The sequence below is a fragment of the Sander lucioperca genome, chromosome 1 (assembly GCF_008315115.2).
Source record: "Sander lucioperca isolate FBNREF2018 chromosome 1, SLUC_FBN_1.2, whole genome shotgun sequence".
Lineage (NCBI taxonomy): Eukaryota > Metazoa > Chordata > Actinopteri > Perciformes > Percidae > Sander > Sander lucioperca.
The window spans coordinates 33,626,939-33,640,592 of NC_050173.1; the positions used below are offsets into that span (position 1 = coordinate 33,626,939).

General features: G+C 41.4%; 2 protein-coding genes across 7 annotated transcripts in view; both read right to left on the reverse strand.

The window, feature by feature from the left end:
• The window catches only part of LOC116052474 (protocadherin alpha-C2-like), a 162,460-nt gene that overhangs the window by 54,320 nt on the left and 94,486 nt on the right, over nucleotides 1-13,654 (reverse strand). Inside the window, exon 1 of one of the 6 annotated variants that reach the window (XM_036002996.1) lies at nucleotides 10,444-12,837. The exons of the other annotated variants lie outside the window; for them this stretch is intronic. Within the exon in view, the coding sequence (XP_035858889.1) occupies nucleotides 10,444-12,834 (2,391 nt within the window). The 5' untranslated portion in view covers nucleotides 12,835-12,837. Of the gene's footprint in view, nucleotides 1-10,443; nucleotides 12,838-13,654 lie in introns of those variants that run through there. 6 annotated transcript variants of the gene reach the window in all.
• On the reverse strand, nucleotides 181-2,771 carry LOC116052477 (protocadherin alpha-8-like). The gene has a single exon (XM_031303226.2). It carries the CDS (start codon nucleotides 2,650-2,652, stop codon nucleotides 196-198), a length of 2,457 nt encoding a protein of 818 aa, XP_031159086.1. The 5' UTR covers nucleotides 2,653-2,771; the 3' UTR covers nucleotides 181-195.

The following is a 13,654-nucleotide window of genomic DNA, read 5'->3' on the forward strand; positions in this document are numbered from 1 at the left end:
ATCGTTCTAAAATTTTTTGCCCTTTATAGGACCCACCGACAACCTATGGCACGTGTAATATCAGTTAGCCTTAATTAGGACATGAAGGTAAGCGTGTCCTGAAGACTGTGGCACACGGAGAGATATCAGCACCAAGGAGAGCGTCTTGAGATAATAATTTGCTACCATCAGTGATGAACGGAACCACATTTACCTTCACTTAAACCTTCTAAAGCTATATTTGAAAGACAACATTTCCACTGCTTCATAGTTTTCGCTGTTTATGGCTCTTACCTTGTCTGTGCTGGGTAAAGTCTGAGTTCTGGTAAAAGTGTCTCCTCCGTTAATACTGATCAGCTCAGCATCTACAGGCGGAAACGGTGCTGGAAAAACCACTACGTCACTCTTCAGCGTGTCTGAGCTGAAACACACGTCATACTGCTGAGTAGATTTAGAGTAAGACCAGCTCCCGTCAGGGTGGGTGGTGATCATTGGGGCGCTGTACCTGCTGAAACTACCGTCTGTCCTGTGGCATCTGACAGCTATTAAACTGATGAGACTCAGCAGAAAGATCACTGACACCGACACGATGGCGATCAGCAGATACAGGTTTAAATCAGAGAAGCTCTCCTCCTTTATGGGCACATGTCTGAACTGAGTCTGGATGTCAGCTGTGCTTTCAACCACCACCACATCAATAGACACAGTAGCTGACAGGGAGGGTTCTCCGTTATCAGAAACCAACACCACCAAGGGGTGAGTTTTCAGGTCATTGTCACTCATTCTCCTCTTAGTCCTGATTTCTCCGGTGCTGGTTCCGATCCGGAAGAGGTTGTTTCCTTTGGGCTCAGACAGGTGATAAGAAAGCAGAGCATTGTATCCAGAGTCTGCGTCTACAGCCCTGATCTTTGCCACAAAGTATCCCGCTTCAGCAGAATAGGGGATGCTCTCACTGTTAACGGAGCCGTGCTCAGAATAGGGCGCGAGAATTGTTGGATTATTGTCATTTTCATCCAGGATTAAAACGTTCACAGTCACGTTGCTGCTGAGCGGAGGAACACCAGAGTCTGTGGCCTGAACTTTAAACTGAAACGTTTTTAACTCTTCATAGTTAAAAGACTGCAGGCTGACTATATCTCCAGTCTCTGAGTTGATGTTTACCATTGTAGACACGGAGACTGAGTTACTATTACTACCATAAAATGAATATCTAACTTGGCCATTCTTGTCAATGTCAGCATCAGATGCAGATAACGTTTTAATGATTACCCCAACGTTACTGTTTTCTTGCACGTACACATTAACCACGGGTTCTGAGAAACGAGGCGAGTTGTCATTTACATCAGAAACGTGAACAATAATAACACTGGTGTTGAAGAGAGGGGGACTCCCTTCATCGGTAGCTGATATGGTGACGTTGTAGTTGGAGGTAATTTCTCTGTCAAGAGCCCCGTCAACAACTAGAGAATAATAGTTTTTATAATTTGTCTCTAGTTTAAAGGGAACCTGATTTAAGATTTTACATCTCACTTCACCGTTTCTACCGCCATCACTGTCTAGAACGGATACAAGTGCAATAGCAGTACCCACTTCAGCGTCCTCCTTTACAGTATTTAACAATGATGTCACAGTGATCTCGGGAGCGTTGTCATTTACATCAATTACTTCTACCAGCACTTTACAGTGAGCAGACATCGGTGGCTGAGCTTTATCGTTGGCTTCTGAACGGATCTCGAACGCTGTATATTCCTCATAATCGACATTAGCTTTGAGCATTATCGCACCTGTTATGGGATCAATATGAAAAATCTCTAATATACGATCCTGCCCTTTACTTCTTAAGGAATACACTATCTCACCATGTATCCCCTCGTCTGCGTCGGTTGCATTTAGTATAATCACAGTTGTCCCGATTGGCGTGTTTTCAAAAATACTAGTTTTGTACAAGGGACTACTAAACACTGGAGGATTATCATTTATGTCTAAAACGTGAATAATGACCTGTGATGTGCCAGATCTCGGTGGAGTACCTCCATCTATAGCAGTCACAGTGAGATGTATCACAGACTGTTTCTCTCTATCCAGCGTTTTCTGTAAAACTAACTCGGCATACACGCTTTCTCCTCCTTTGGTCGTAGCGAGAGAAAAATATTCATTTGGTGTCAATTTAAACGCATTAACTGTATTCTTACCTACATCTGCATCGATAGCCTCCGACAAAGCGAATTTCATTCCAGGCAGAGTATTCTCTGCTATGTCTACAGTTTGAGACTTTTCCGTGAATAACGGGTCGTTGTCGTTGACATCTAGAATATTTATTTCTAAGCGATACAGCTTCAAAGGACTGTTTATCACAGCTTCTACACTGACTGTGCATTTTGGTGCTTTCGCACAGAGCTCCTCTCTGTCTACTCTCTCATTAACGTAGAGAACACCAGTCTTTACGTTTACCTCGAAATATTTTCTTTTTGATCCAGTAACAATCTGAAACATACGAGATTCCAAATCCTGAAGGCTGAGGTTTAGATCCTTTGCGATATTTCCTACAGAAGTCCCCGGATTCAATTCCTCGAACACGGAATAGGAGAGCTGCACAGACTCCGCTTCCCAGCAACACTCCAGTAGCACAAGCACCAGACATGAAACAATAGACGTCCTCATTGGTGCAGGCATAATCCCATGAGTTGATTTCAAAGCACATCAAATGCAAGGAAACCCCGTCACGAATTTTACAACAATGAAAAAATACGGCTTTAGACTGCGTCAAATATAGATTGTACAGATGGATGAAACAAATCTTTTCTCTGCCCTTTCGCTGTCTCTCTCATTGTGACAAAGCCTGGAGAAGACAAATCGTCATCTAAAACGAGGAGGAGCGTGAAACTACTACATAGGAACTCTCAATGTTACAGTCTATAGCGTCACCACGTGGTGATATGGCAAAATTGATATAATTTGTATTGAAAAGCAGGTGCTATTTCCAAGAGCTGCTAAATGTTTTCACAGGCTTTTTCTGTTGGTGAAATGCAACTGAAATGCTACCAAATCAAAACAATGTTAATATGGTTTATTACATGTAATTTCAGTTTATAAAATGATGAAAAAAACATCGTAAAACATTCTACAATCTGGCACACCATGGGATTCAGCATATTCAAGTTCCCAACTTTTCAAAACCAAGTTAAGGTTTTCAAAATAAAAAAACGAGCAGAAAGCCACACACTAAAGTTTTGTTTACAGTGTGACATAAAAATCCATTCTTCCTGGATTGAATTGATCAATACTACCAGAAAAATATCCTAAAATTAAATCAGTTGCAAATTATTCTTACCTTGTCTGTGCTGGGTAAAGTCTGAGTTCTGGTAAAAGTGTCTCCTCCGTTTATACTGATGAGCTCAGCATCTACAGGCGGAAACGGTGCGGGGAAAACCACTACGTCACTCTTCAGCGTGTCTGAGCTGAAACACACGTCATACTGCTGAGTAGATTTAGAGTAAGACCAGCTCCCGTCAGGGTGGGTGGTGATCATTGGGGCGCTGTACCTGCTGAAACTACCGTCTGTCCTGTGGCATCTGACAGCTATTAAACTGATGAGACTCAGCAGAAAGATCACTGACACCGACACGATGGCGATCAGCAGATACAGGTTTAAATCAGAGAAGCTCTCCTCCTTTATGGGCACATGTCTGAACTGAGTCTGGATGTCAGCTGTGCTTTCAACCACCACCACATCAATAGACACAGTAGCTGACAGGGAGGGTTCTCCGTTATCAGAAACTAACACCACCAAGGGGTGAGTTTTCAGGTCATTGTCACTCATTCTCCTCTTAGTCCTGATTTCTCCGGTGCTGGTTCCGATCCGGAAGAGATTGTTTCCTTTGGGCTCAGACAGGTGATAAGAAAGCAGAGCATTGTATCCAGAGTCTGCGTCTACAGCCCTGATCTTTGCCACAAAGTATCCCGCTTCAGCAGAATAGGGGATGCTCTCACTGTTAACGGAGCCGTGCTCAGAATAGGGCGCGAGAATTGTTGGATTATTGTCATTTTCATCCAAAATAAAAACGTTCACAGTCACGTTGCTGCTGAGCGGAGGAACACCAGAGTCCGTGGCCTGAACTTTAAACTGAAACGTTTTTAACTCTTCATAGTTAAAAGACTGCAGACTGACTATATCTCCAGTCTCTGAGTTAATGTTTACCATTGAAGCTATCTGTGTGGTCTTTGGAGAACTGTTTATTAAGTGGTACGTTGCTTTTGCGTTTTCATTCAAATCTGAATCTAATGTCGCCAGTATATGAATTGTGTTTCCAATCGGACTATTCTCTTTCACGTAAACATTAATCAGAGGTTCCAGGAATCGAGGAGGATTGTCATTGACATCAGAAACTTGAACAGTAATGACGCTTGTGCTCGACAGAGAGGGGGTTCCTTCATCTGCAGCTGTAATTGATACATTATACAGGGAAACACTTTCTCTGTCAAGAGGCCCGTCAACCAACAAAGAATAATAGTTTTTATAGTTGGATTTTAATTTAAATGGCACAGAACCTGTAATTTTACAGTTTGTCAAACCATTTTTACCTCCATCTTTATCAGTGATAGTCACCATAGCAACAGCTGTGCCTATTTCAGCGTCCTCTTTTACTGGACTCATGAGTGATGAAACCGAGATTTCTGGAGCATTGTCATTGACATCAATAACTTCGACTAAAACCTTGCTATGTGCACTGCGAGGAGGATTGCCTTTATCTCGTGCTTGAACACGAATCTCGTATGCTTGATTTTCCTCATAATCAATATTACCTTTCACAGTAATTTCTCCAGTATCATCATTTAGGACAAATTTGTCGTCAGGGTTTAAACGTCCCCTTTCTGTGAAAGAGTATACAATTTGACCATTAACACTGTCATCTAAATCAGTAGCTGTCAGTTGTAATAACGTTGCGCCAATATTTGCATTTTCAACAACTTGGACCTTGTAAAGAGATTTACTGAACAAGGGTGAATTGTCGTTTACATCCAGTACATTAACTTGTATCTGTAAAGTCCCCGTTTTGGGAGGTTGTCCTCCATCTATCGCAGTTAGTATGAGTTCAATCACAGCCTGTTTTTCTCGATCCAATGCTTTCTGCAGCACTAACTCTGCGGACACACTCTGGTCACCAATGCTTTGTATATCCAAAGAGAAATGATCATTCGGATTCAATTTGTAAGTCTTAACCGAATTAGCACCTACATCTGCGTCATGAGCTATCGGCAGTGGATGCCTTTCTCCGACATATGAAGATTCATACATATCTATTGTAGTTATTTCTTCCAGAAAAGATGGAGCATTGTCATTAATATCATTTATAACAATTTCAATTCGATGGAGGCTGCGAGGGTTACTCAATATGGCCTCTATATTTAAAGAGCACTTTACCGTATTAGGACAAAGCTCCTCCCGATCTATCCTCTCGCTAACGAAAAGTACTCCAGATTCATGATTAATGTCAAAATACGTTTTTTTATATCCAGAGGTAATCTGAAGACCCGTGGAATGGAGTTGCTGCACATTGAGATTTAAATCCTTAGCGAGATTTCCCACCGCTGTCCCTTTGTCCACCTCCTCTGACATTGAGTACGATATCTGAGCCACGGACCAGTCGCAGAGACAAAGCAGAGTGAAAAATAGACCCCCAATATTATCCCATTGTTCCCGAGTAGCCATCGCTGTTGAGGCAAAAGCAACGAATCCTGGTTTCTTCTTTTTGGCCTGTCCACGAAAAGTTAAAAATAGCTGTTTTTATGTATCCATTCTCGCTTAGAGTCCTCTCTCTTCAGGGTTTCACTCGTCTGTACGCTATTTTCACAAAGCACTGCCAGATGATGACGTTTTCTTTTCTGTCATAAATAGAGGAGGAGTTTCTAAAAGGTGAATACAAGATTGTTGCCTGGTCTCTAGCGACATCCAGTGACTCTTTTGAATACAGAAAGATGGCTCGGAGCATAGGGGGATATGCTTATTATAAGATACAGCAAACCGTATTCATTAATACAATTAATGGGTTGATATTCGATGACTTGAGCTCAACTGGCAGACTGCTCATAGAACAAAATGTATCTGTGAAATATGTAGTTTAGAACATTCGTTAACATGATATCTATTTATGTTGTCTGAATTCAATATCAGCACCACGGACAGCACCTCCACTGCATCTCTCAATACAGAGAACAGAAGAAAGAGAATTGTTCAGCACCATGGGCAGCGACCCAATGCCGTTTTAATGCAAATCGTGCTACTGCTCAAGTGTCTCCAAACTACTGTAAAACTCAGTGAAAAGATACCAACTTTGTTGCACTTAATGTGTAATTCAATCATACAAACCATCCTCGACATCATTAAAACTCACTGATTCACCTGCCAACTTTCTAGTACCATCACGCGCCATTAAACCAGTTAAAGTCAGGTTTTATCAGATGGACTACAAATAAGTGTCAAGAGTTACGAGCCCATTTAAAATGCTTAACAATGATAGATAAGTTATAAGTGTAGCTGTTAATAGCTGTATAGCTATAATAGCTGTTAGTTAATATATTTGTAGATAAAGTCGAAAAATTATTTGAAAGAAATGTGGATGCTTTTGAAGGATTTAGAGCAAACTCAGGGTATGGCTATTATCAACATATTCGTATATTTGTATCTAATAAAAGAAACGCACATAATGTTAACCCAAAGATTAAAAATATTCACTCCTTTTTAGATTAATGAAATTAGGCATGCCTTACCTTGTCTGTATTAGGTAAAGTCTGAGTTCTGGTAAAAGTGTCTCCTCCGTTAATACTGATCAGCTCAGCATCTACAGGCGGAAACGGTGCGGGGAAAACCACTACGTCACTCTTTAGCGTGTCTGAGCTGAAACACACGTCATACTGCTGAGTAGATTTAGAGTAAGACCAGCTCCCGTCAGGGTGGGTGGTGATCATTGGGGCGCTGTACCTGCTGAAACTGCCGTCTGTCCTGTGGCATCTGACAGCTATTAAACTGATGAGACTCAGCAGAAAGATCACTGACACCGACACGATGGCGATCAGCAGATACAGGTTTAAATCAGAGAAGCTCTCCTCCTTTATGGGCACATGTCTGAACTGAGTCTGGATGTCAGCTGTGCTTTCAACCACCACCACATCAATAGACACAGTAGCTGACAGGGAGGGTTCTCCGTTATCAGAAACTAACACCACCAAGGGGTGAGTTTTCAGGTCATTGTCACTCATTCTCCTCTTAGTCCTGATTTCTCCGGTGCTGGTTCCGATCCGGAAGAGGTTGTTTCCTTTGGGCTCAGACAGGTGATAAGAAAGCAGAGCATTGTATCCAGAGTCTGCGTCTACAGCTCTGATCTTTGCCACAAAGTATCCCGCTTCAGCAGAATAGGGGATGCTCTCACTGTTGACGGAGCCGTGCTCAGAATAGGGCGCGAGAATTGTTGGATTATTGTCATTTTCATCCAGAATAAAAACGTTCACCGTCACGTTGCTGCTGAGCGGAGGAACACCAGAGTCTGTGGCCTGAACTTTAAACTGAAACGTTTTTAACTCCTCATAGTTAAAAGACTGCAGGCTGACTATATCTCCAGTCTCTGAGTTGATGTTTACCATTGTGGGGAGGGGCAGGGATTTACTATTACTGTCTAAAAAGGAGTAGCTAACCTGACCGTTGTTGCTGACGTCAGCATCAATTGCACTCACTGTTTTAATAACTCTTCCTACTTTGCTGTTTTCTTTCACGTAAATGTTTATTTCATGTTCTGGGAAACATGGGGCATTGTCATTAACATCAGAAACATAAACAGTTATAACACTGATGTTCGAAAGAGGAGGACTCCCTTCATCGGTAGCTGAAATTGTTACATTGTACTGAGGGGTTACCTCTCTGTCTAAATGTCCGTCAACCACTAACGAGTAATAGTTTTTGTAATTTGTCTCCAATTTGAACGGGACCGTATTTAAGATCTCACATTTCACTTCACCGTTTGTACCACTGTCTCTGTCTAGAACAGATACAAGTGCAATGGCAGTACCTACATCAGCGTCCTCGTTCACTGTGTTAAGCAGTGACGTCACAGTGATGTCAGGAGCGTTGTCATTTACATCAATTACTTCTACCAGCACTTTACTATGAGCAGACAGAGGAGGCTGGGCTTTGTCCCTTGCCTCTGCTCGGATCTCAAACGCTTTTCTTTCCTCATAATCGATTTTGCCTTTTACTGAAATGATCCCCGTTTTAGGGTCAATTTTGAAAATATCCAGAATATGGTCCTGATCTTTACTACGAAGAGAATATACAATTTCACCATTCGTGCCTTCATCTTCGTCAGTCGCATTTAAGGTGAAGACTGCCGTTCCAATCGGGATATTTTCAAACGTTTTAACTTTATAGAGAGTGCTACTGAACATTGGTGCGTTATCATTAATATCTAGTATATTTATTTCAATTTCTGATGTGCCTGAATTTGGTGGAGTTCCCCCGTCTACCGCGGTTAACATGAGCTGTATATGTGGCTGTTTCTCACGGTCTAGGGCTTTCTGCAGCACTAACTCTGGAGATATGCTCTCCCCTCTTTTGTGTGTAGCAAGATTGAAGTATTCGTTTGGACTGAGCTTATACGCACTAACACCGTTTTTACCCACATCAGCATCGCTTGCCTCCGATAACGCGAATCTAAATCCAGGCAAGGTGTTCTCTGCAATGTCCAGTATTTGTGATTTTGTGTTAAAAGAGGGAGAATGGTCATTCACATCTTTAATTTCTATCTCTACGCGGTAAAGCTTTAATGGGTTGTTTATAACTGCCTCTACGCTAACAGTGCATTTAGGTTCATCTGCACAAAGCTCCTCTCGGTCTATCCTCTCATTGACATACAGAAATCCGGTCTTTAGATTTACCTCGAAGTATTTCCTCTTAGATCCTGGAACAACCTGAAACAAACGGGACTCCAAGTCCTGCACATTGAGGTTTAGATCCTTGGCGATGTTTCCGACATTAGTCCCCGGGTTTACCTCCTCTGAGACAGAGTATGCGAGCTGCACAGACGCCGCTTCCCAGAAACAATCCAACAGCACCAGCACCAGATATGTAACAATAGACCTCCTGCTACTCGGAGAAGGCATCATTCCGCCGAAAAAAAAACAAAGCATATATCCACAATGGAGTTTTTACCGTGGACTGATGAGATGTGACAATATTTTAGCCAACACTATTTCGATGTTTTTATTCTTAAAGACGGAGACTCCATTATGCCCTCCCTTCTCTCCCCGTGTCTCTTTGTGATGAAAATCCACAGTCATTCCGTTCTTACTCTGGGAGGAGCCTCGGCATTTCTGTGTTACGGTCTATAGCGTCACTGTGTGGTAACTTTGATTAACAGCACACGTTATAAACAACTATAAAATATTCCTCCTCTATCAGAAACGCTGGACAACCACTTAATTACAAACTGCACATTAAGTTATTGTAAGGATTTGGATATATTAAAAAAGACGCAATGTGTTTCGAAGTACATGGGCAGTCTTACACTTTTTACAGCACCATTGAATTCAGATTTACAATCCTGGTGGTAAACAATTTGCTGTGACATTGATTTATTAAATTATGGAAGTTTCAAATACTTTCAACGGATATTCAACGCCGACATTAAGGCTGCACGTCTGACAACAGTCAAACATATGCTATATTTAAACTTAAAATAAAGGAATTGACGTTTTTAGGACATAACTCAATAAATGAAATATTTGTATTGGCATTAGAAAACCTTAAGTTATATATGGAAGTAAAGGATTCCCATTTCTGTCGGAACAGGTATTACAAACGATTTGCAAGTCACTCTTCAACAAATATTAAAAAAAAAAAAAAAGAAATAAAAATGTCAAACAAGCACTGACTTGACATATTTTGAGTGAATAGTCATGGGCTGACATTTCGTTGACAACGCACTGGAAATTGTAACAGGAAAATAAGTTATTGCAAAGATCCAGATGACGATTAGAGAATAAGATAAAATCATGTATTTAGTACCGCTTTCTTTTCACACACTATTCTTAACATTAACATGTACACCTACAAATATACTGCACAATTGAACATGGCTATATTTATATACAGTATATGTTCCATATGCCATGGGGATTGCAGGCAGAACACATTCAGAAATGTGTGTTCAGCACCACGGACAGCAGCATACAAATTTAAATGCAGAGTTTTGCAGCCAAAAGGGGGGGGATTCAACAACATCTGAAGAGCAGGCCTAGATCAACATAAGATAACAACCTCAATGACTTTTATATTAAATCAAACTCTAAATAAATTGCAATAAAAGCTTCTTGTTGCACAAAGCCCTTAATTATTGTAACAATTATAATTTCACCGTTGAATATCAACATAAATGAAGGGCAATAATAAGACGTAGTTAATGCCAATGTCCTTACCTTGTCTGTGTTAGGTAAAGTCTGAGTTCTGGTAAAAGTGTCTCCTCCGTTAATACTGATCAGCTCAGCATCTACAGGCGGAAACGGTGCGGGGAAAACCACTACGTCACTCTTCAGCGTGTCTGAGCTGAAACACACGTCATACTGCTGAGTAGATTTAGAGTAAGACCAGCTCCCGTCAGGGTGGGTGGTGATCATTGGGGCGCTGTACCTGCTGAAACTGCCGTCTGTCCTGTGGCATCTGACAGCTATTAAACTGATGAGACTCAGCAGAAAGATCACTGACACCGACACGATGGCGATCAGCAGATACAGGTTTAAATCAGAGAAGCTCTCCTCCTTTATGGGCACGTGTCTGAACTGAGTCTGGATGTCAGCTGTGCTTTCAACCACCACCACATCAATAGACACAGTAGCTGACAGGGAGGGTTCTCCGTTATCAGAAACTAACACCACCAAGGGGTGAGTTTTCAGGTCATTGTCACTCATTCTCCTCTTAGTCCTGATTTCTCCGGTGCTGGTTCCGATCCGGAAGAGGTTGTTTCCTTTGGGCTCAGACAGGTGATAAGAAAGCAGAGCATTGTATCCAGAGTCTGCGTCTACAGCCCTGATCTTTGCCACAAAGTATCCCGCTTCAGCAGAATAGGGGATGCTCTCACTGTTGACGGAGCCGTGCTCCGAATAGGGCGCGAGAATTGTTGGATTATTGTCATTTTCATCCAGGATTAAAACGTTCACAGTCACGTTGCTGCTGAGCGGAGGAACACCAGAGTCTGTGGCCTGAACTTTAAAATGAAAAGTTTTTAACTCTTCATAATTAAAAGACTGCAGGCTGACTATATCTCCAGTCTCTGAGTTGATGTTTATCATAGTCGAGAGTGGCAATGAGTTACTGTTACTTTGTAAAAATGAATAGCTCACCTGACCGTTTTGATCGATGTCTGCATCAATTGCTGAAACCTTTTTTAAAACTACTCCTACTGGACTGTTTTCTTTCACATAGACATTGATTATGTTTTCTGTGAACATAGGTGTATTATCATTTACATCTGACACGTGCACATTAATAACGCTCGTGTTGGAGAGAGGTGGGCTGCCCTCATCAGTCGCAGTGATGGTGATATTGTATTGAGATGCGCTCTCTCTGTCAAGAGGACCGTCCACCACCAACGAGTAGTAATTCTTATAATTTGACTCCAATTTAAAAGGAACATTATTGGAAATTTTACAGTTCATCATCCCATTTTTACCTCCGTCTTTATCAAATACTGAAACAAGCGCAATGGCGGTGCCAATAGACGCATCCTCCTTCACGGTGTTCAACAGTGATGTAACTGAAATTTCAGGGGCATTGTCATTGACGTCTAAAACTTCAATCAATAATTTGGCATGTGATGTCATCGGCGAGGAAGCTCCATCACTGGCTTGTACTCGAATCTCAAAAGCATTATTCTCTTCAAAGTCGATATTCTTTTTATTTGTTACCGTTCCAGTTTTTTCGTCTATAACAAACAGATCAGTTTTGGTCACACGGTCTATTTTACTAAAGGAGAACAATACCTGTCCATTTGGGCCTGCATCCAAATCAGTCGCATTTAACGTTATTATCGATGTTCCTATCTTGGCGTTCTCATACACACTAGCTTTATAGAGTGTTTGGCTGAATACAGGGGGATTATCATTAATGTCCAATACATTCACTATTATAGTCATACTGCCAGATTTAGCAGGAGTCCCTCCATCAATGGCAGTCAGTATGAGTCGGACTACAAACTGTTTTTCTCTGTCTAAAACTTTCTGAAGCAGTAATTCGGCGGTAACACTCTCTCCTTTATGTGTAGCGAGAGAGAAGTGGTCATTTTGGCTAAGCTTGTAGCTGTTTACTGTATTTTTACCGACATCTGCATCGTGAGCTCTTTGCAAGGGGAATTTAGCTCCTGCTGCTGTACTCTCACTAATGTTAATTATCTGCGACGTGCTGAGGAATGACGGGGAATTATCATTCACATCTAAAATGACAATTTCAATCCGGTACAGTTTTAAAGGGTTATTAATAACTGCTTCTACACTGAGGGAACATTTTGGTTCATCGCCGCAGAGTTCCTCTCGATCTATTCTCTCATTAACGTACAGGACACCAGTCTTTAGGTTTACCTCGAGATATTTTCTCTTTGATCCTGCAACGATCTGAAACATGCGGGACTCCAAATCCTGGACATTGATGTTCAGATCTTTAGCGATATTTCCGACAACAGTCCCCAGATTTACCTCCTCTGAGACGGAGTAAGAGAGCTGCCCAGACACCGCTTCCCAGTAACAATCCAGCAGCACGACCAAGAGAGATATCGACACAGAGCTCCTTCTGCTCGGCAAATGCATTATTCCATACATCGAGAAGGAAATGTAGGCAAATCTGGACAATACGTTACAACGAGATCAAGATCAGGAAATATATATTCCAATAAAAAATGTCGGCGTGTCCGCGACCAAACAAGACAACCGTTCTTCGTCGTCCGACCTCTCTTTGTAACAAAGCCCACAGAAACATCATCCGCTGAATCTGGGAGGAGCCCTTAGCCACCAAAGAGATCGTCCAAATGTGATGGTCTACAGTGTCCCCGTGTGGACATAACTACGTGCTACATAAATGTAAAGTAGTAAACATTCTTACATTTCCTTAAACATTTATCAATTGTAAAAATCAAAATGTCAAAAAATAAACAAGAACGTTCCACCCACTAATTACTATAATGATATTGTATGGCTGAAGTGTTCCTTAGAATGCAGCATCGTTTAGAACTTCACTGAAATGTCAAACAAGAGCCTTACAGCCCTGCCAGTCGGTTATTTTGTGGTAAATACAGAAATGCATTGACCTTTTTAAAACTTAACAGCAAAGTGAAGATAAAAATGTTTTCTTGAAGATAAATTATGAAACCTGTAAGATATTGTTCAACAGTAATTGCCAAAGCCATGTGTAAATATATTTAAACATTGTGGACTTCAACACGGTTCAGTTTTGCATCATGTTCTGGAAATTGAAAGCAAGTTTAAAAAGTGGAGTTCAGCACCACGGATAGCGACCCACTGAAAAAAGGCGAATCTGCAGCCAAACACCACCTGACTTTTAAAAACCATCCAAATGACAAGCAGGCTACATTCTACAATATGAAACTACAAACTTCTAATTTTTTTACTTGACATTAACTAA

Coding starts and splice junctions, on each gene's coding strand:
- LOC116052477 (XM_031303226.2), bottom strand. CDS start 2,652: ATGCCTGCACCAATGAGGACGTCTATTGTTTCATGTCTGGTGCTTGTG.